The 23,287-nt window shown below is 39.7% G+C and overlaps 1 protein-coding gene across 1 annotated transcript in view; it reads right to left on the minus strand.

The window, feature by feature from the left end:
• Positions 1-23,287, minus strand: part of DPP6 (dipeptidyl peptidase like 6) — a 363,334-nt gene that overhangs the window by 23,542 nt on the left and 316,505 nt on the right. The window contains exons 11-16 of the mRNA XM_042816965.1: positions 19,248-19,371; positions 18,670-18,708; positions 12,874-12,981; positions 12,168-12,259; positions 10,636-10,683; positions 8,393-8,511 (exon numbers count right to left, since the gene is read on the minus strand). Of these exons, the coding sequence (XP_042672899.1) occupies positions 8,393-8,511; positions 10,636-10,683; positions 12,168-12,259; positions 12,874-12,981; positions 18,670-18,708; positions 19,248-19,371 (530 nt within the window). The remainder of the gene's footprint in view (positions 1-8,392; positions 8,512-10,635; positions 10,684-12,167; positions 12,260-12,873; positions 12,982-18,669; positions 18,709-19,247; positions 19,372-23,287) is intronic.

A 23,287-nucleotide genomic window follows, 5' to 3' on the forward strand; every position in this document is an offset into this window, starting at 1 on the left:
ACATAAACGAACGGTCTACTAAAAGGAAGATGTAAGATGATGGGAACATCCAGAAAAGATACCATTGTAATTAATCTCAGACTAATACCTAGGTTGTAAAGAGCCAACAGAAAAGAAGTTCTTTAAATTTTAAACTGCTAATAGTATCCTCTCTTTTCCCAGACGAAAAGCTCTTATGATAGCTCCTATTTGTGTAGAAGAGATTTTTCATGCCAGCCTGCTGTGTTAATACCGCAAAAGCGTTCAAGAGAGGGAGAGAATCCCCCGCTGTGCCTCACCCCTGGGACTCCTGACCCCTGTCCCATGCACAAAGGCACTGAGACACCAGAGCCAACCTTAGCTGCTAAGTGGGAAAGGGAGTCAAGTGAATGCAAATGAGAATTATATAGTAATTATAATATAAATAGGGTCTGCAGATTAAGTCTGTGCATGCTTTCAAAGAGCAGAAACTAATTTAGGCTTCATAACCCTCAGGAAAAGTTCCAAGAGGTCACATTTTGCCTTGAAGCACTAATTACAACCTCCTGCTACTGGGTATACAAAAAGTCAAGCATCGCTGTAATCATCGCTGCATGGGAAACCACTCTGGTCACAGCAGATAACAGTCACCCAGTGACACAATATGTGAGCAGCAGCCAGGATTGCCTCACAGGCATGGCCAATGTGTTCCTTGAATGACTGCGGTGTGGGAAACCCACACTTGTGCCATTGGGTCATACCCAGAAAAATGTAACCATGTTCCGCTCCTCCTAACAATGCATCTAATATGGGCTCTCCACCCCTAACCAAACACTCCAGAGTGTTTGCCAACAACATCTCAAATGATCCAGAAAATCAGCCGTTCCATGACATGCAGGTAAGACAATTCCCACCCACAATGCTTGTGCAGCCATCTAACAAAACACTGTAACAGCTTCTAGAGCTGATTCCTGCATGAAAATAAATATACATACATCAACTGAATTAATATGAAGTTTTCATTCAGTTTGGACTGTGGACCCAGCTTGGAATGCACCTGCTTGTGATACAGGTGGGAAAAGCCCCAAACACGTATGGAGAATGGAGAGGCCTCTTTCAGGAGTAGCACTGATTTTCTCTTCAGACTTGGTGGACATAAAGTGTTACAGTCCTCTATGACTTACTGATAAAAATTACTACAAGGCGCTTATAAAGGGTCATTGCATTTAACAGCAAGACAAGCTGGGGCACAGAGAGGCATAATCAGTTGGGGATGCAGGTGAGAACCACTCCCTCAGAGCCTGGGAGTTATTGCTTCTAAAATTGGCTGTCAGAGGATGGCTATACTGAAGTGCTGCCAGATGGTTCACACTCCATTAGTAAAATCTGGGTATCAACCTTTTGTATTTGTTTAAACCCAAATGTGTTTCTTTATCCATAAGCTCTAAACTCAGTTAATAAAAGTCCTGTATCAGCATTAGTAGTTGTTTCAGCACCTAATTAATTCTCTATAGCCTGCTTCAGTGACATCAGTTATTACAATTCTTGCCAAAGGTCACTTGAAATGCCAAGTGCCGGCCTCCTTCGCAGGATCAATAGCACTTAGAAAGCTTTTACTTGAATTTCAGCAAACAGTGCTTCAGAGATGCTTTATCTGCACCATGATGAGCAGTTTTATGACGTTACTGGTTGACGGTCAACCCACACACTTCACAAATTTTGCCAAGCAGCAGGCTTATAACTAAGTCTAAACGAGCAATGAATGGAGGCATTTTTTCTCTGCACATTTAATGTTGGTTATCTGGAGAGGTTAAATAAAAGTTTTGTGTCTTTCTCTCAAAAGAAGAAATCACTGAATGCCATGCTTGCCTCCAAAGACACTGAGTGATAAGGTGGCAAAGGTGGCGGCTGCTCTTGCTGCAATGTGTGAAGGGGTTTCTCTGCAGCATGCAGCATCCTCTGCCATCACTGTGAGATTTAAGAGCATTCAGCACCCCGGAGGGCTGGGCCCTTGCTTATTAAGGCCTGTGATGTAATTACAGACCAGTTATTGAATTGCTGTTGAGATGAAACTGCATAGGGCTGTGAACTAACTGCGAAAGTGTGCATCCACACCTTGTTAACTCTTCACTCAGGAATGATTTCATAAACATTATTGATAAGAGTATGATAGGTCACATTTCTATGTGATGTGCAAGGCAACACATTAGCAACATGGCTTGTTTTTGTAGATGAAAAGCTGCTTTATGAACTTGCTCTGTGGAATGGCAGACCTTCCATGCTGATGTATAGTTCTCTAGTCATCTGCTTGAAATTACTATAAAGCATGCTCATCTCCCGTTTTTTCACTGATTTCAAGTGATGGTGGGTCTGGCCCATACAACACAGGTTAAAAGGTCTGATTAAATGAAGGAAATGAGAAAGATGTAGAAAAAGGCTCATTATCCTCCTGCCTGCAGGCATGAGCCAACCGCTTATTGTGGAGACTGGGCAGATACATCCTTGATGAGTATGTTATTGGAAAAATCCTGCAGACAGTAATTATGCACCTTACACTGAAAAACACTGGCTGTGGAGCTAGACCTACTTCTAATCTGTTCCAGTAGCCAACGGTGCTTTCCCTGGGAGCGCTGCCTTGCAACATGGGAAAGGAAATGAGGGTTGTGATACTCGACTTGAGATGCGGCCATAGGCAAACCACTAATTCTTGCTGTACCTCTGCTCCCCATTTGGTAAAAGCATGAAAATGATCGTATGGGGGAAGGTTACATAGGGACTTTTTTGTGTCTTTCCACAATTTAAATACAACTGTGACTGCTGCATTTATTTTACCAATGATAAAATTTATATTTCTTCCTCCCTGTATCAGAGAAGTCTCAATATACAATCATCTTGAGACATTAAATATTAAGCTCTTCATGTTCAAAGTGACATAAACATATACAATACTGCCAATAATGTCTCTGCACTGATCTGATCTCATGGCCTCTAATATAAATGGAGTAAGTGAAGCAAAATCCGATTTGATTCATGACTCATGATGAAAGATGAATATCACAATCTTCTTTAGCAATGCAAAAATAATTCAGATACCTTTATTCAGAAAGCAAGCTCCTCACAGTAGAAGTATCTGTGTCTTTGCGATGAACATTCCAGAAAGAGGAGCTGTATTTTTTGTGAAGATACCCATGATTAAAAATCATATATCCAAGATTTTATGAGGCTTTCAAGCCAAGTGCATTCCAAAAACTCACCATTATAGAGTATTACAAAAGTGCAGATTAAACTGCTTATGTTGATAAGAAGATGGGGAAAACAAAATGTTATTTTGTTACCATGGAACTCATCAATAAATCGAAGAGCTTTATCAGTTTAATTTAGCTTTTCTTCGGGACACATTCAAGCCTGGCTAAATCAACCGATAATCCCATGACAGAAGAAAATAACAGGAGTTTTTCCAAAACACACATCTTCAAAAAACCAAAGTCTTTATCCAGCCATGGCATTTAAGAAGATGTACAATACCAAAAACAACATACAGAATTTTATATATTTGCTCACAACTTCAGAAATATTTTTTAAAATCCCTGGACTGAACTATGCCAGTGGTGACGGTGCTAGATACTGGCATTTCAGCTGGCTGAGTGTATCTCATACTGCACAGCTCTTGGCTATGCAGCACACAAGTTTTCCCATTTTTCTGGCCTCCTCCAGGCTCCTTTAAAAGTTGTTCTCCCAGGAGTGCTGGGTTTTAGTAAAAAAATGACAATATTAAAAGAATAATGAGGCACCAGAAAAGGTTGCTCAGAGAAGCTGTGGAAGCCCAAAAGATGGAGTTACTCAAGGCCAGGTTGGATGTGGCTCCGGTCAGCCTGATCTGGTGGGGGGTCAACAGCCCATGGCAGAGGAATTGGAATTTTAATGTCCCTTCCAATCTAAGCCATCCTATGATTCCATGAATGCAGAAGAGATGCTAGTTAGCAGTCAATAACTGGATTTAGCATTGCACAGATCAAGGATGTGTCAGTTTCTGAACCTTGGCCCTGACAAGTGTAAATACTAAGCTGATACATTCTGCTAAAGAACTCTTCACTGTAAATCAATGATTGAATTGAATCTCTTTTTTAAACTTAGTCCCACCTACACAAAAACTTTCTGTGTGTGTGGAATCCTCCAGAAGTATAACATTTCAAACTTGTGCCATCTGTGTGGGCAGTAGCTTGTCTTGCAACCACATGAGAGGGCAGAAAAATCTATATTAGTAAAATGATTCCACAGCATGGTTTTAGACATGCCTGGAAGAAGCAGACCTATCCTCCGATAAATCCCTTCCCCATTTGTCATTTTGGGCATATTATCGAGCACAGCTCAGGTACAACATATCATTTTGGTCTACACTTGCAAAATTGCCTGCTCAGAAAGGTAGGAATGATTTCACTCCTGCTACCTGTGATTACTGATCTACAGCACCTAAGCCACACTACTGATACTACTAGAGAGGGCCTTCAAAGGAGGTGGTTAATACTAGAACATTACTAGGAGAGCCTATTTTGCTTTCTTCAAAGAGACAAACAGCTTCAGCACCAGTTGACCTGCACTCACTAGCAGTAAAGACTACCAGGCAAACACAGGTTCCAGCAGAGATACTCTTTGAAGAGCTCAACAGACTACAGCAATGCTGAAGTGTCTTGAATCAGAGCACTCATACTATTTCTGGAAAAAGAGAAGGGACGTGAAATGCGTAGGAAGAAAATAGTGTTCTCTGTTCTTAGATACACTGTTATTTCTTTTCAAACTGATAGGTGATTTTTCCCAAACTTGTCAATAAAATGAAAAGATGATACACAGCACAGTGGCAAAGGCACTCATGTATCACCAGACCATGCCACGCATGAATAGTTTCCCCTCAGTCCTTCTTACAGTCCTCTCCCTTCTGTGTAACTACTAATTTTCTTCGTGTCATCCCTAAAAATGATTATTCCCTTCCTGAAAAGCCATGATTATGGAGAACCTTAATCAGCAGGCTGGTAGGTATTCCATGAACAACACACACCCCTATCATTTTCATCACATATTAAATGGCATTAATTGCAGTAATGTATGCATGTGCCAAAGATCTTCCTCACCATTCCTTTTGTCTCAAAGCTAGCAGGCATTAACCCTTCATTGGGAACCTCATGACTCTAATTACAGTGAGGATACAGCTGCCTGCGTGCAATAGCAGGGACTTGAACCCCAGGATCCAGAAAAACCATTGTTAGTTCTGTGTGTTGAAGCCAAACTCTCAATGGCTTCAAACAGACTATTTAGAAGAATGAACACACTGGAACCAAACTGCTTCAGGGAGTGTTAGGGTACAAAGTAGCCTGCAACAAAAGTGGCTGCACATTCTTTCTTCCCCATGAACGTAGTACTAACATTGAAGTTTTAATAGTGCTGGGGAGTGAGGGAAGGAGTTCACTGAAGATGAGGAGCACCAATTTAAAATGGAAACACTAAAACAGTGCAGAGCTGATTACAGTGATAGTCTTGGTAAAGCTTTATTCTTGCTAAGGACAAAGAGTTATCACCAAAAAATGGGCTTAAGGGCATTACTGGCTACGTGTCATTCAGCTTCATACTTTACATGTCCAAACCTCACCAAATGAAAAGAAATACATTGCTTTCCAGAGCCGAAACTTGAGAATTCTTACCTTTTTCTCTACATAATTGAATTTTACATCATATTCCAGAAAAGAAAACCCCATCCTCAATGAAATTTAAGTATAAAGTGCCAAAAGCAGATTTTCCTCCTTTATTTCAGAGACTCATTGGCAGAGGCTGTGCCAGTTTATAAGAGGAGAGAGAAGGACAAGCCCATATTTTATGATGAAAAGGACAGTAGGAGTGACCTTGCTCCAGCACACATTGCTTTTTTGACAGTGTCTAGAGGAGATAATCTAAGAGCAGTCTGCAAAGCATCGCGTTTCCTTAGGTCCTACTACAGTAATTCAATCATGAGCATATAAAATTAGATGAGAAACAAGGTAACTAGCCTTCTGGGACTGAATGACTGCAACAGGGGTTGCCTACTGACAGTAAGCATTACACTGTTTTCCTGAAAGAGAGGTTACCTCTCATTATGGCATATTTTTCCCATTTCAGCCTGTGCCAGATAGCACTGTTGGACAGCAAAAATAAGAAAATTACATGCTGCATCTAAGATACTGAAGCAGTGAGTAGAATTCCTGACCTTCGGAATCTGTGAGCAGTGCCAGACCCTTTTTGTACTTTAGTTTGTTTTGCCTTTGAATAGCTGCTTCCCCTTTCCAGTGCCCTTCATGTAAGCATCATAGAATACCTTATAAACATGCTGATTAATCAATTCTTATAAAACTATTTTAAAGAGTTTAATGTAAGTCACAGCTGCTTCTGCATCTCTAAATGCCTTGAAGTTTTCAATGGAAGATCACAAAGCGAGTTATTAAAGCAAGATAGAGTGAAACTGAAGTATGGAGGAGGTTAAGTCTCTAAATCAGCCCAGGAATTGTTTTCTAGTCACGGAACACTTCATATAAATATTTGCCCATGAAACATTCATTTAGACAAATGAGAAAATTTGATTTACTGGTTAGAGTAAAAACATGGGATAGCTATTTTCAGTAAGTCTGCTTTTCAGACAAAAGTGATGATTTCCCTCACCAGACCCACTGTAACATGATGGAAAGCACAGCAATGATACCAGGGTAACAAATTCCCAGGTTGCAGAAAGTGAGGACAAGCCTAAATGCAGCTGCCATAGACACAGAAACAAAGAAAAAAAAAAAAAAAAAAGCTACTTACCCTTGGAAGACCTCAGATAAACAGGGATCTCCAGCAAGATAGCCCTGCCTCCAATACCAACCCTTCAATGAGGTCTGGGAAAGGGTGGATCCTGGCTCCACCCCTTCTGGTCACTCAGCTGCACTGCATGCACCTGAGCTCCCCTGGGTCGGCCCTGCCTTCCCACCAGGTGCTTAATTACTGTTTCAAGACCTGTCTTAGCATTTCCACTACACTCACATGAGCTACAACAGGTACTAAAGTTGGTTAACTTTGTTGTAGATGTGCATGTAGTAGATACTTGATGTTGAACTGATCCTGAATGAAATGTGTTGAGAAGAAATGCTCCTGTAAACTGCTTGAAAGTAAGAAATTGACAAACCTCACACTCCTAGTTATGTAATGAAGTAATGACTTCACCAAGTTTAATGGACTGGTACTTTTGTAAGATCACTGAAAAGGTAAACTTTCAGGATCTCTGTTTTCTTGCATAAGCATATTTTGCAAAGTTAATTGAATGAAGACACTGACAGTAGCCCCACAGTACAAACCATGCTGTATTGGCTTTGCACTGAGAGCAGAGTTTGACAATTTAGACTTGTATAATTAACATTCACACAAAATACATTCAGCAGATGTAAACAGATCTAACTCTAATAACCTGATAATAGAGTTACTGTTTGCAGCAGCTGAGGATCCGTCCTACAGTTCATTATGGAATAACAGTATCTTGTGTACCTGGATTAATGTACATACTAATAAAACTCATTAATCTCTATAGGTACCATTGCAGGGCTTTTGTAAATGAGATATAATGCAATACAAACACATCCCCCCACAACTGTTGATAAGACCCTTTAGAAACTTAATACTGTTATTCACAAGTACTTCTAATTACAGCAAAACAATTATTTTGGTGAAAGGGACACTGTTCCTAGGAGCTACTGGAAATTTTCCTGAAATAAAAACAAGAAGAAAAACATATGGGTCTTTTGTTGTCAAGAGATAAACTTCATGAACATAATAACATTCACTGCAGCACTGAGCATTTAATGGGAAATGGCATTTCTCCACGTATGGCTGCCATGCCTATAGATTCACAGATTTGCAGGTGGTCCGTTAGGTTAATTAAGCCACTGCACCAAAGCTACTTCATTACACTGTATCACCAAGTGCTTTTTACTCTACCTATAAATGTCTCACAAAAGAAAGTCCATCTATACTTTTTGGTGTAAAGCGCATTTTAGAGTTAAGGTGTCAGGAACTTGTTCTCAGTTGCCCATGGTTGATCCCACCTCTTCGGTTTCTCTCTCACAAATTTTCTGATGTTTTATCTCCTCTTGTCTTATTTTAACTTAAGGATGCTTGGACTGGTTAAAGGGACTTACCTCTGACTTGAGTAGGAAGATGTGCACAGAAACAGGTTGCACACATCTGCCTTATCATTTAAAAACAACAGCAAACCAAAACACATAAAAGAAAAAACATTAAGAGTAAACTTTCAAAAGTGAAGTCATTCAGGTACGCACGGCCAGACTTTCAAAACTACCCGCAGGTACATTGGATATCTGAACATATCTATGTCTAAATGCTATCCTTAGGCACAACAACCACAAAACCAATTCCCACGTACCTTCACATGTCAGTAGGAAGTATTCCAGGTTGTGACTGAAAGATGCACTGAAATAGGTACAGTTTTCAATCAGATCACAAGACAGACACTGCCTGTTGAAGTTTCCATTTGTGCTTGCACTGGAAAAAAAGTTAATATAATTCTGTGAAGGTCACTGAGCAAATGTTATCTGGAAGCAACATTATTTGAATCTCACTTTACTATAGAGCAAGAACATAAATATAATGTGCCCAACATTAGCAAGAGACAAAGCATTTCCATTTGGCTGAGTTTAAATAGCAGTAATGGTTTTTTTTTTTTGCTTGAATGGACAGTGTTTAAATGGATAATGATGTCTATCTCTGCAAGGTCAGGTGGGTATGCAGGATTGTGTAGTTTTTAAAATAAAATCACAGTTGCAATTCCACAAGAGGAAGCTATAATTTAGTCAATGAAAGCATGAAAATAAAAAGGAGCAGTGTTTTCACACCAACTCATTTTATAGCAGGCAATAAAGACCTGGAACTGCTTTCTTGAAGTTTCTTACTGGTTGCCTCACTGGTTTGATTTGCTAGCAGCTCCCTTTGGGGCTGAAGGTATTTTCAGGAATTTAAATAGTTGGGTTATCATGTCCAAGTGGAAAAAAAAAAACACCGCTTTGCAGAGTCTGTTTTTGTTGAAGGTAATGTGGCCTGTGCATATGGTCAGAAAGATTTTGTGGGAGTCTACTGTTGGTTGAAGAATGAATTACAGATCATTAGTAAATATTATTAAATACAATTCTGTACTGCTACAGCATTTTGCAACCTCACAGTGCTTCTTTCCAGTATTCCTATGAGGCAGGTGGCTGATTTTGCTGCCTTTTCAAGGTAGAAAGAGACGAAGCTGACAACTTGTTTAGGGCCACCAAAGACTCAACTGAGAAGCTCTGGGGATCTTGTTTAGGCTGAGATCATGTTTCTGGCTTTCAAATCATTCTGCTTAGAATCTATTAAATCAGATCCAAAATAGGAAACAAAGAACACCCAACAAAACCAGATTGTCATTTGATACGAGCTGCCTTATCTCAACTGCTCAGTTAATGAACATAGGCCAAGGATGCTTCTGAGCTGACTCCTTTGGACAAGGACGAGAGAGAATCAAACTATCCACAAGAGAAAATCAAATGCTTAAGGAGAGGCCAGTTTCATTGGGTAATGAATGTAAGGTTGAGGACATTCACATTTTGGGCACCTCTTTCCTCATAACCAGTGTGGGAAACGAAATTAGGGAGGCTTCTTGAGCAGCAGTACCTGGACTCAGTTGACTCCCTTTTCATCTTTCATTAGAAATTAACAGTTATGGCAGTTATTAACAGATATGGCTTTTTTTTTTTTTTTTTGCTTCACCTTTTTTCTTTAAGAAAATAAACAGTGAGAGCTGAACTACTCTCAGAAAAGTGTGGAACAGGCATAGAGGTTACAGAAGGAAAACATGACTGAACTGCAGATAATATGGTTTGCTCCAGTCTCTTTCCCATTGAGGGAAAAAAAAGGTATGAAGTCATGTCAGAAAGGGCAAATGTACTGAGAGTCCCTTATCAAACAATGCTATCACCAGTTCTGCCCTTCATTACAAACACTGAGAAAAATAAAGAAGAAAATAAAAGAAAGTAATTATTGCCAAATGGTTATAATCTGAATTCGATTTTCCTCTTCTATAATCTATTTCTGCAATAATTCTTGATAGCTATACTACCTATAGCTGGCCATAAAATAACCTTTTGCTCACTGTGCTGTTCCTTGAGAACATTGAAGTCATCTGGAATTGCGAAAAAATAAATTAAAAAAAAAAAAAATCAAACAAAAACAACCCACAAACACCTGCAAACATAACATCCTGCTTTTCCTTTTCAATTTCCTGAACAGGTGAGGTGCTATTAAACTCTAATGAAAATTGCAGTCTGGAAGAATAGAAACAATTCATATGTGTGGTTTATGCAATTCTGGAATCTTCCACACGTTAAGCAGCTCTGTTGGAAAGTTGTATGACAGGTTATCAATCGTCAGACTGATTTTAAATTTTCAAGAAAATGAGAAAATTGCTAAATTTCAGACATTTCCAGATGTCTGTCATTCCGCTCACTGTCATTACACTGCTCTGTGCCAGTGATGCACTGCAAGGTGCTGCGATGCTATTAAGGACAATCAGATGAGTGACAGTTTCTACTGCAGTCTCTTATGTAATGACTCATGCTCAGTATGTGAAGTTAACAAACTACAGACCTGTACAAATGCCGCCTTCTTGGCAAATCTTCTGTGCTGAGGAAATAACTACAAAACAAACAACGACAACAACAACAAAAAAGACATGTGAATTATTAGTAGGGTGTTTACAAGTATCACGTATAACATCTTCATTCACAAAGTCATTTGACTGATCATACAAAGTTTGGGACTCGGACTACTGATGATCAAAAAAGGATCAAGTGATGAAGGTAACAACCTTTCCATTTTTTCATCAAGGTCTATGGTGCAAAATGACCTTTGAGCAAATTTTCTTATTCTCTGAAACCAGTTTTTAACTTTATTTTTATTCTTTTCCCAGTGAGCCAACCGGGATCTGATGCAAAACGCACTGAAATATCCTCTTTGAAAAAGGGAATCCAACTTTCAGGAAGGATAAGTGAAGAATGCTTCATTGCCCAATTTTTGTGCTGAGATTGTGTTCAAGGCTTTTTCTGCTTAAATACTGCACTCACTCATCTGCAGTGAGGCAGTTTCTGTTCACCTTGAATGTGCTGATGCTGCTGGTGGCCAACATGCGGGGTCCAGAATGATGCTCCACATTCACTTCATGTCAATACTGAAACATCACAGGGGCAAATGCAGTGCCCATGTGGAGAACACATCAGATAGGACATTCAGCCCTGCTGATCTTTTTCCAATAAGCTGCACTTGCCTCAAAGTATATTTTGATTGCTTAAGTTGTGCATGGTATTTTCCACTTGAGCGGACTGTGAAAAAACAAGTAAGAGCTTTGCTGCGAGTTGCTACTCCGCTCTGCTAAGTCATAATGACCATTTTCTCATAGTGAAGTTATTAGTAATTGAGTGCATCCAACACCTTGAAGGAGCCTTATGCTGTGTTCTTAATGATCATTCAAAGGTCATCATATTACAGAGACATTAGTCAGATGTTTCAATGACCTTACAAAACCAAGTCAATCTTCTAACTAAAGCTTTGCATGCAAAGGATTCTATATGGCATTTTGAGTCCAGAAAAGCTTCCAAATATTTTCTTTCCATCTATTTTCAGAAAGTCTGTCTAATCTGTTTTTAAAAAGAAAATAATACAGAATTTAATTTACAGGCATAAATGACAATGTGTGTGTGTGTGTGTGTGTGTGTGTGTGTGTGTGTGAGTGTGTATTCTAACTAAACACTATTCCTATAATGCACTGATATATCTGAAGGTCAATAAAGGACTCTTTCTAAAATTGTGTAAGAGGTCAATGAAAATACTCTTCCTTGCTTCAGAGCTTAACATCTGAAGTTGCTGTAGGGGAAATGATTCCTCTATAGAAATTTATCCTGCATTTGATAGCCACAGAAAGAATTGGACAGAGAAAACAAATCTAAGACAAACTCTATGCAACAGTGCAGGAGATTAAACCAAAGCAGAGACAAACAGAGGCTGCTGTCTTATCTCCATCTCCTGTGCTCAGACATTTCAGACACATGTACTTCACTGTAACTAAACCAACAGCCCAGTGCTAAGCAGGGGATGACTGAATTGTCACACCAATATTTACTTACATTTTATGCCTCTTTTCATCATAGGCCAATATCTTTGTCACATCCCAGTCGCCAGATGTGATAGACTCCAAGTTATCACTGCTGCTGTTGGGCTGCCAAAAATAGAAGAGAATTCAATGTCTTTATTCTTGAAAGAAGCTATCTAAGCAAAGCTTCTCTTTATGTTTCTGTTCTGATGAAGGGAGCTCTTTAGACTCTGGTACCTGCTCAGGGCTACCAAGCACCTGCAATTTCCACCAGCTCCCCCCCCCTTCCCATATTTCTGAGAATAGACAGTTATGGAAATAAATAACAGAGTCAAAATCGTCTTAACTGTAACTCATCTAGAGATAACAGGATAAATTCAGTATAGAACTGCTTCATATCCCTTCCTCTAATCTGGTGTATCCACAAGCTTCAGATTAATCCTTTATGACAGTGCAGGGATTTACTTATTTACACTAAGAAGGCATTAAAAAACAAAATAAAACAAAGCAAAGCAAAGCAATGATACTGTTTGAAAAGAGAAAGTTGGGAAACTTTTTTATCCTAAGTATCTCAGTCAGAAATTGGTATTATTTCATGCACAATCACTGAATACTTTCCTTTCTGCACAAGTCCAACATTCTACCCTTGCACCACCTGGTCTCTCTGGTCTGAGCACAGGTATTACTTTCATTGCTTCCTGCTGCAGGTGCACACAAGGCAGCAGCAGCGAGCCATTCACCTGTGATGATGACATGGCAACGTGGTAGAACTTCCCACGTCCTCCCTGGGGATGGGCTCTCACAAAGAAAAACTTCCGACCGTCCTTGGAAAAAATCGGCTCTTCATTCTGTAAATGGCAGAATTAAGGACTATGTTACCACTAAATTGAACCATGCTGCAGAACCCTGTGAGATTAATTTAGAGTGAAGCAGAGAATGGCCTTTAACAGCAACACGAGGCAAGTAGAAAACCCACTGAAAACTGGAAAACGTTTTGGAAATTACTCGGGAAGCTGACACCTTCCAGCTGGGGGAAGACGGGGAGCTGAGCAGGAAGGAAGGGCCCTTGAGTGTAAAGTCAACTCCCATTTGCACAGCCAAAAGTGCATACATACAGCTGACTGCTCGCGGCAGCTGGCATCAGGCCTTCAGCAATGATGTGAAGCTTGTTGGCACAAGTATGTCAAACTTTGTTTACTCCACTGGAAGAACTGATCTGTTCCTGTCTTTGAGGAAACACAGCTAACAGCATACTAGAGCAGCTGTCACCTTTTCCTGCTCACCTACAGTTATTTATTTCACTGAAGTATTTATGAGGGGAAGGATATTCTTGCCAAACTGCCTTTGACACAGAGCTCCCAGGTGAAGGTGATGATTGACTTTTATTGGGTGACTGGAACATTCAACCTGAGATAGAAATGAACCAGTGTGAGGAACTCAAACCACACATATGACAAGTGAGCAGTTCCTGGAAGAGTCTTTGTTTTCCTTTTTGTAGAGGAACTCCAAGGCACGTGGGACATCTCCAGTGCAAGAGATGGTTGAACAGCAGGTTACAAAGGAGGGCAGAAGGATGGCGGATAAGGTGGCACAGTAGCTCTGTACGAAGGGAATGGGCTGGTTGAAGCTCCTTTGCATGTTGAACAGATGGGACTAACACACGAGCTGAACCTCTGCTGAACTTTTCCTGGGGACCAGCTGAGCCCTGCCTGCACTGACCCATCTTTGTGGCTCCTTTGTGGCAACATGGTTGATAACGTTGAGCCTTCTCTGGTTCCAACGTTTACCAAATCTCTGCTTTCTGCTTTGGCTCTACACTGAATCAGAACTTCACTGCACAGGCTGATGCAAATGCACATGGCAAAAATAAGTGTTTTTATTTATCATGAAGTTCTTACTGTGTATTAATTTGCTACCATCTCTTCACTGATTAATTACTTTCCACTATTTTTTGGTTTTAACAACACTGTGCTTGGTGTTCAAACTGCTTGCTTTTCTTATTTTCTAGTGCTAAGGATTTCATTATATTTTAGAATATTCCCATTTACAGCTCATTGAATGAAATAATGGTATCATTTGTTTCTGACGTTGTACTGAAACTTGAAATATGAAACAACATTATTTCCAAATGTCTTGAACGACAGAAGAAAACTCCTTGAAAAACAACATGGGCAAATCTACTGCTCCACCAGAACAGAGATACATGCCAGAGATTTCACCCCATGTTTCTCTATCTGTGCCTCCTGCATTATATATTTCAGCAACATGTTTTTGCCAGTGAGAACAGGCTTTGCACAGATTCATCCGAGTTTTGCTTAGACTTCACCACTTCATCAGGCTTTGTTTAAGGTTATGACAGAGACAGTGACTTATCCTGGATGGCAAACTGGGGGCTATCAGGAAGGGAGCTTGCCTTGAGCTGCAGCTGATATGATTTGTGTGGGTCAAACACCACCACACTGCAGCTCCACAGGAAGCATTTTCCAGCTGGTCCATTTGTGCTTCTTTGTGCAATATCCTCTCTGCTTCCTGCTCCTCCGGAGTACGGTGCTTAATGTGCTTTTGGAGAGATTCTTTGAAATCCTGCTTAAGTTTTGGTCTGCTGTGTGTTATGGATTGTGAATAATACTTCTTGGAGAAGTTTTTCTGGTTTGCCTTCAATTTTAAAAAAGGAAAGCAGTTTATCTGAATCACCCAGTCCTCTGCAATCACTCCACTGATTGCTTTTCCCTTTCTCAGAAGTCTCCTACTTTGTCTTAATGATGCACCTTTGCCTGCCTTTGTAACATCAGATCACTTATGGGGTGGTTTCATGAAAAGCTTTTTGCACGGTGAAAGTCAGTCTTGCTTATAAGCTTCTGTGAGCTCTGCTTTTATTTTAAAGAACTTCATTTCATTCTGCCTATTAACGAGGTGCAAGAGAATCATTACTGGGCTACTCTGCTGGTGGAATTAAAACAAGGGAGCTGTAAAAGAAAAATGTTGTGAGATTTTCTACATCTCCACCTTTTGACAGAGCGTAAGTCTTCTCAAACAGAGGTGACCTGAAACACTAGGGGGACAGGAGGACTGCAAAGGCAAACAGAGCCCAAAGGAGCTGTTTTCAGGGGAGGTCAGGCGGCCCATGCAGGCACTTTTGGATGTGGTGTGTTTATAAACTATTTTGTGGCAATCTCCTGGTTCCATTGACATCATTGTCAAAACCCACAGCTTTGTGTAAAGGTGGAATTGCACCCTGATTTATAATTAAATTTATTCAGCACAATTTCACGATTAAATAAATAATCCAATTTAAATGCCATAAAATTTATCTACGCCTGGTGCTGTAGAAAATTCTCCTTTGCTGTCTCCTTGTCTTTATATGGCCATCATAATCGTTATATGGAAATGGCTTCTTTACAAAAACACAAACAAAACTTTTTACAGCTGTAATTATTTCAGAGAATTTGTATATCTAAGCAAAGGTATGAAAGAAGGTGAGTTTGGTTTTTACACTCAGCAGAGAACTTGAAGGTACATAAATAAAAGCAGCAAAATCTTCCAAAATCACAGAATCACAGAATTGTAGGGGTTGGAAGGGACCTCCATAGATCATTGAGTCCAACCCCCCTGCCAAAGCAGGGTATCCCTAGGTATCTTTGGTGAACTTGTACCAATTCTTTTTCATCAAAAAGGCTTGAAATCCCTGGCTTGAAAATCATCTGATGAGGAGTTACAAGCATTTTATAGAAGACAATGTGTATTTCTCATTGCACTTTGAGTAATTAAACCTGTTTTTTAGCCACATAATGAAAGCAATATTGCTATTGGCCTGTGTTGGAGAGAGGTCTCCAAAGTTTTGGGGTAGAATTCATTCACGCGCTGAAGCCCATAATGGAACACAGGACCATTTACCATGACCTTCCATATTTAGATTATTGAATGTCACGGAGTTACCAAAGAGTTACAGTGAAAAGAAAAAAAGAATAAAAAATAAAATTCTCGAGTTATGTGCCCTAAGTCAACAGTCCCAGCACTTCAGACAGCTGACAAAAAGTCAACTACATTACCCCTGGAGATTTGCTCGTGCCCATTTTTAGTATCTTCTGTTATTTCACTGTTTTTCTCTCCCCCATTCAAGTGTGAAGTCTGTCTCTATTCTAGGAAGATCTAGGAAGGTAAACTTGAAGTAAAAGGTACAGTTACTGTACGGTTTTTAAATGATGTGCCTGGAGTATTGTGAAGCAGTATTTTAAGGAATGATGCAAACATCTATATTCTTTGATTTAGGTATGTTTGGGCTAATTCTCAGTTGGTCTGGCCAATGGAACACGCTGATGTCTTCTTCAGGTTGGGCTGAATCATGCTCAAGGTCCATTGACTATGCCCACGCTGCTGGCAGAACCTGCTGACTACAGCACAGAATTGCATCCTTGGCCCTTATGTATATTGAAATATATCAACCAAGGACTCTTCTTTCTGAGCTGAGTCACACTTCTGGTCTCCTTCAGAGGCTGCTGAATGTGTGATCCATCTTCTTCTTAAAGAGTTGACATTTTCACATTATTCTCATACTCCGACACCCATGGCATGAAAATTACTTTTCAATTTTTTAGACTAATGTGCCACAGAGTAAAAAGTAAATACAGAAAATGCAATTATTCCAGTAACCATAGGCTCAGTCAAAACTGGATTTTAAGTCATTTTCTTGTTAGAAATATAGGTGAAAAAGCTCTGTATTTCTTCAGACTCTTAAAAAGCTTTTGAAGAATAATCTCAAAAGCATCCGTAGATGCTAGAGTTATCTTTGTTCAGTAATGAAATGCTTGACTCAATTGGTTGTAATAAACATACTTTTCTGACCTCAGATTAGGTATATGATGTTTGCAGTAATACAAACTAATTCCTTGGAATAGGCTGGTTAGAAATTGGCAATTCTTTTAACAGTTATTCAGGACGAAACACCATCTATTAATGTTTGTACGTTTAATAGGTAAACGACTAAGAAGCATAGCAGTGTAAAGCACAAGTTCTTCTAATACACTGCTCTGGGTTTCAGGAGAATGGAGGATCCAGTTAATAGCAAGGAAAGGAGTAAAATTCTTCTCAGATTTATAAAATAAAATAACTCTTTGAAATACTTTTTTTTTTTTTTTTTAATTAAAAAAAGATACAAAATACGGTCAATTTATTTTTCTCATGACTGGTCTTTGAAGATTTTGTTATCTATTTAAGCTAACACAGGCGGTGTAAACACAAAGAATACTTTGGCAGCATTTTCATTCTACACCTGAGTACAGCAAAAGATTACTTGGAATGCTTGGAGCACAAAATCTATTTCCTCTGTAAAATCGATTTTAATCTGGATCAGACTGGAAGACAGACACTGGAATGGAGAAAAACATTGCTCTTGCTGTGAACTGATGTACGGCTGTTTCTATAGGTTCTTGAACCCTTTGAGCAAGCCACTACAAAAATGGGATATACTTTAAATCCAAAAATACAAAGCAAGTTCTTTTTGTGACATGCTCCTCCCTGTCTGGCATTCACATATTCCATGAAAACAGTTCTTTGTTGTGGCTGAGATTGTATCAGCAGCATCTCTCTAAAGAACAGCTTAATCAAATCTGAGATCCCTTCATAAACTACCTGCTGGGGAAGTGTTATACATGACCTAGAGATTTACATGCTGAAAATCAACGATATATAAATCTATAAGCAGGTGTTAAAAAAAAATCTGAAAAAAAAAAGAAAAATTCCATTAATAAAAAATCTTTTGGGGTTTTAAATTTACTATATATATACATATCTAGTGAATTTATAGGGATTTACTTTCATCTTAGTGTTATTTCATTTGAAGGATGGCAGCACCTATCACTATACAAAGCAGTAGTATGAGACAAAAGTGAGAGCATCAGAAGAATTATGTGAAATGAATGTGAGTTAAAACAGGATATTACACTCCACCACACAGTTTTTCCTCATTTTGGGATTTATGTAAGCCAGCAGTGTTTCAGCTGCCCTACAGACAATTTAATTCCATTTTTCACCTTTTTTACATTTCTGCTAACAGCTGCAGAGTAATAGATAATTTTGTCAGATTTAGCTTAAATGACTTGAAATCCTATCTGCATGATTTTGATTGGAAATGGACACAGGCTCTTTTAATTAAATGCTGTTTTCAGCCGTAAACTTCTTTCCAGTCTGGAAGACCAGAAAACAACCACCACAGTGCTTCAAATAACTGTCAGTCTCAGAGCAGGATTTGAAGGACTACCTGTGAGGTTGCTCCACGAATGGGTGGATTACCATTAACATCAGCTTTTTGCCTCTTAAACCTCAGTAAATCTTAGGCTGAGAACTCTGTGAACACTAGAGAAGGTGACAGCTGAAGCACATGATGCTTTCTTATTACTGGGGAACTGTTTTATATAACACAAACCATGGCATCTTATCTTTCTTATTTCTGGAAATCAGTTTTTTCCTCTTGGTAGGACAAGAAAGAAAGAAAAAAAAACTTGCCAAAAGTTTGACCAGAAAGAGAAGATCACTATTACCTGTCTGTGCAGCCAACCTTCACTTTCATCTTCATGTTTCTAAAACAAAGCAAGATCATTAAAGAAACATTCCTGGCATGTATTACATGTTTCTTATCAGAGCAAAGCTGTAGTTGGACTGAATCTGAAAAGCTGTGCAGAAGAACAAAAATGCACAAGTCACATTATTCCCCAAAGAAACAGAATTTGTCAGTAACAAACAAAGGTTGAAACAAAGGTTTTAAGAAAAGACTCTGTACTATGCTCTGTGCACAGCGTATCTAAAGCACAGAGACAGATATGCTCCACTGCATATCTCTCTCTCTTCTCTGCCACAGATATTCCTACTACAGAAATATCCTCGTTGGTTTAAAAGATGGGATGTGCTAATAGTTATGCATACATTTACATTAGTATATCTACTGGAGGTATTAATTAACTACAAGTAACTACATAATTTATAATATATTAATAACATTGTTTATATTCTCTGTCTGGCTAAATAAATATGCACCAGTGGACATGTCCCCAGGTGAGATGGCTGGAACACTTTCTCCTCAGGTGCAGGTGGCCAAGGACCTCCAGGCTCTTCTCCCTACCTTGGTGCAGACGCCCGTGGTCGCATCGCACAGCGTCAGGATGGAGAAGTTCTGGGCCCTGTTCAGCCAGTTCACTGCCACCTTGGTGCTGGTAGCCCACTTTACCATGGTGATGTAATAGTCCCTGAAAACACAGAGGTGTTTCTGATTATTAAAATGGCGAATCTGGATGTTTCTGGGCTTCCTTATGTATGGATTTCAACCCCTGACAATGAAATTTTTAGGGCTGTGCAGGTGTTTTATCTGCCACTTCTGAAAGTCATTTTCAAAGATCCACAGGCAGAGATAAAGAACTTTTCAAGCTATTTAGTCTTCCAAGAAGGACTGAAATGCCTGGAGCTACAAATTAATGCACTGATGGAAAAGAAATTGCAAACATTTGCCACTCTCAAACCCATCATCACCAACAGTAGGGTTCTTTATGCTTATGAAGAGTTAACAATCTCTGAATGTCCCTGACACACAACATCCATACGTACTGAATCAGAAGAACAAGAGCAGGAAGGACATGGTTTAGAAAGGTGCTGGATTTCAGTAGAACTGTAACAACTGGTTGCCAAAAAGAAGTCAGTAGAGATGTGAAACTTTACATCATCAAAAATATCATCCCATACTCCCTTGGCCATTCTCTGTGGTTGGACATTTACAGGTTCTAGTAATATCCACAGTAAATCACCACTGTTGGCTGCACAGTCCTGTAAGCAATATCTTGCCCAAGAAAACATAGCAAAATTGAGCAATATGCAATATTGACCAATGCAACCCACTTAGGCTGGAGTGGGCTTGAAAATCCAGGGTCACAAATAAATATCCTGATGGTCACCTTCCAAGAGCTGCTCACAGATGTGCACCTCTGCACTACTCCATTTTCAGGGTAAAGCTCTTGCTGGGGTGACAAAGCTTTAGTATACCAATGGGCTGTGCAGACCAAAGACACCCTTAACAACTTCTCACAGCACACAGTCTATAAAAATTTATTAGTTCATTTGTTTGCTATAAAATATGTATAAGGAATTGTTGCTCCCTTTGGAATTAATGTGCTGTGCCACTGGAGAGTACTTTGCGTTCTGGCAAGCACTCCTGCATATACTGAAGATAAAGGGCAAAAGCAACAAAGACACGCTTCTCTAGCAAAATAACAAGTTGGGAATTGATTTTGTAGTTTTCTGAAACATTTAGTGCCTGAATTCGGCTGGGGATAAATAACAAAAGACCTCAACAACAGCATCCACCACACTGGGAGGAAGGATACTTCCAGGTGAGAAAACAGCAGTCTGTAAATTCAGTGCTTGAAATAAAATCGTAATTTTACGCTCTATCAGCAAGAGAGCATAGGCCCTAAGAAGGAAAGAAAGGCATTGATGCAAAATTAAACTGGAAAACCACCTCTTCTTCCTCTTCACAATGAACTGAGCAGATTCAGTCACCCTGAAAAGGAAGGTGAATTCAGTACATATTGTGGCTCGGCGTATTTTTCTTTTTCATAAATCCAATTCAAAGTTAGAAAGACATATATTAAATTTCTTTGTCATTGCTTGAACACAGGAGCCACAGTTCTTGCTCAGGAACTTTAAATTATTATTTTAAGTTATGTATATATCTTCTCTATCACCCTGGAGATGGCATGGAGACCCAATTTCTGTCTGTAGCCTCTGTGAAGCCTGCAGACACCCAGCAAGCAGACAACAGCACGTACTTGTAGAGTACTTGTTATTCTAGTCTCAGAGTCTTTAATTTACTTCTCCTTACATCTCTTCTGTAGGACAACTAAATTTTATGTCTCCCATTTTGTAGAGGAAAACGAGACAATAAGGTGTGATTCATCTCAGCTAATTGTAAACATCTGCACTTTGAGAGCTGCCCTTGTTGGGCAGCCAATGGAAGGGAGTGGGGCATTTCTCAGGCTCTGTCTGACCCAGTCAGGATTTTATAGGAGCTGAGGGAAGGAGAATGTATTTCTTATGTCTTCTGCACTCAGGGGAGTGCTTCATTTGCCATCTGAGATGCCAATGTGATTTGAGAAATACATTGGACTGCAGTCTGGTTCCCATCACCTGCTGATGTAGCAGTTCACTGTTGCGGGTCCAATGCCTTTCATCAAAATTAAAGTGCCATTTAGACATTAAGCAGTAAACCTTTTTTTTTTTTTCTGTTTTTCTGCAACTTTTTTTCCTTTCATTCACTTTCTTCTCACAGCAAAGCATGGAATTGCAGAAAATTTGGCAAAAAGACTTTGAAATGATACTCTATTGCTTCCAAATATGCTTCTTATCATCAACTTATTTTTTTTCCTGACAAACATTCCGATTCTGTGGAAAATTTTTGATTTCCTTTAATTCCAAAGCAAAACAAATGGAGTATTATCTCCTCTTTATTTTCAATTGTATTAACTGTACCAAAACACTTTGCTCCAGATACAAAGAACAACCAGACCCGCTGCTCTGTCCATGTGTGAATACACTGGGCACACTGAAATACTCCAGATCCTTATCCTTATCATCATCATTCTCCGCTGAATTTCTGATGCTCTTTTCTGTAACTGTCTGTACGGTGCACCTCTCATGTCTCTTCATGAAACATTATCACATTAATCATCTCATTTTGGAAAACATATGCATAATTAAAATGTATTCCTCTTTCTTCAGCAGCACTAATAATGTGCTCCGGGGATGGAAATCACCATGGTTTGGATGAAATTTAAAGCACTAATTGATCATGACATTTTCCATCATTTTACAATACTGATTGAAACCCAATAAATTACAGCCACCCATAGCCACATAGCACTAATTTATTAGTGACGTGGAGCCTGCAGCCTCAACTCATTACTGTAATTAAAACACTTCTGAGTATACCTCTGAACAAAAAAATGACGTTGTCCAGGAGCAGCAATTCTGATGCTGTGATTTGGGTACTGTGAGCTGGCAATGCAGCCTGCAGACCTGAAGCTGTTGGTTTGAAAGGCAAACACGGCAATGCCCATTTGATTTGTTTACAGGTCATACAACTGCTGTTGCTTAATTGGATTTGAATTGGAGCCATTCAAAATGATTCAGTGAAAACCTGTTCTGAGGTTGACATTAATTTCCTAACAGGAAGAAAGGTAACTTCCTCCATAAGTGATTGCACTGGTTTAGCATCCTCTCATCAGATGACTACACAGCGTGTGCACAACAAGGCAGAGACCTTATGTACCTATCATTTATAGGACTAGAGGTAATGGCCTTAAATTGCACCAGGAGAGGTTTGAGTTGGATAATAGGAAAAATTTATTCTCAAGAGCAGCCAGGCATTGGCACAGGCTGCCCAGGGAGGTGGTGGAGTCACCATCCCTGGAGGTGTTCAAAAAACATGCAGATGTGGCACTGAGGGACGTGGTCAGTGGCCATGGTGGGGGTGGCTGATGATCTTAGTGGCCTTTTTCAAACTTAATGGCTCTATGATTCTATGATCATGCATAATGGGGTCACCTTTCCCTGCCTTCACAGTGGGCCTGTTCCATTAAATCTGTGCTGTACCTATATGTCTGTTGGCACTGGGACTGCCCATCCAGCAGCCTAATTTAGCAATCAGTCAAGAAAGATGAAGTGTGATCGGGTGCTGTTACTTGAGTAAGTGATATGCAGGGAATGAAAACCTTGTTGCATCATGTCTGACATGCACAGAAAGCATCATGGTGCTGGGCAGAGGGGTCACTGCAGGTACCAGAAGCAGAAGCAGAATTCTTCTGCAGGATGTCATGCTGTAAAGCTATTTCAAGTGTGTACAGCGAAGCTGCTGAAATCCAGAAATGGCTCTAATCCCCAAGCTTTGCAAGGAAGTGTGCCAGGCATTGACTAAAGCTGCTTCTTTCCCAAAGGCAGGCTGGAACAATGTGATGCACCTTTCAAGTGCTCACAGACTACAGACGTAGTACCACTTTTGGCCATAGGCTGAAGTCCAAGCCAAATTTTCAGCTCTTGCTGAATGCAAACAGGTCAGAGCACTTGCTTAGATAGAAATGTGTGGCTAAGTGCTTGGCTGAACTGCAGGCCAACTTC

The sequence above is a fragment of the Centrocercus urophasianus genome, unplaced genomic scaffold (genome assembly GCF_019232065.1).
Source record: "Centrocercus urophasianus isolate 14NV4802_14NV808 unplaced genomic scaffold, USGS_Curo_1.0 seq_16, whole genome shotgun sequence".
Classification (NCBI taxonomy): Eukaryota; Metazoa; Chordata; class Aves; order Galliformes; family Phasianidae; genus Centrocercus; species Centrocercus urophasianus.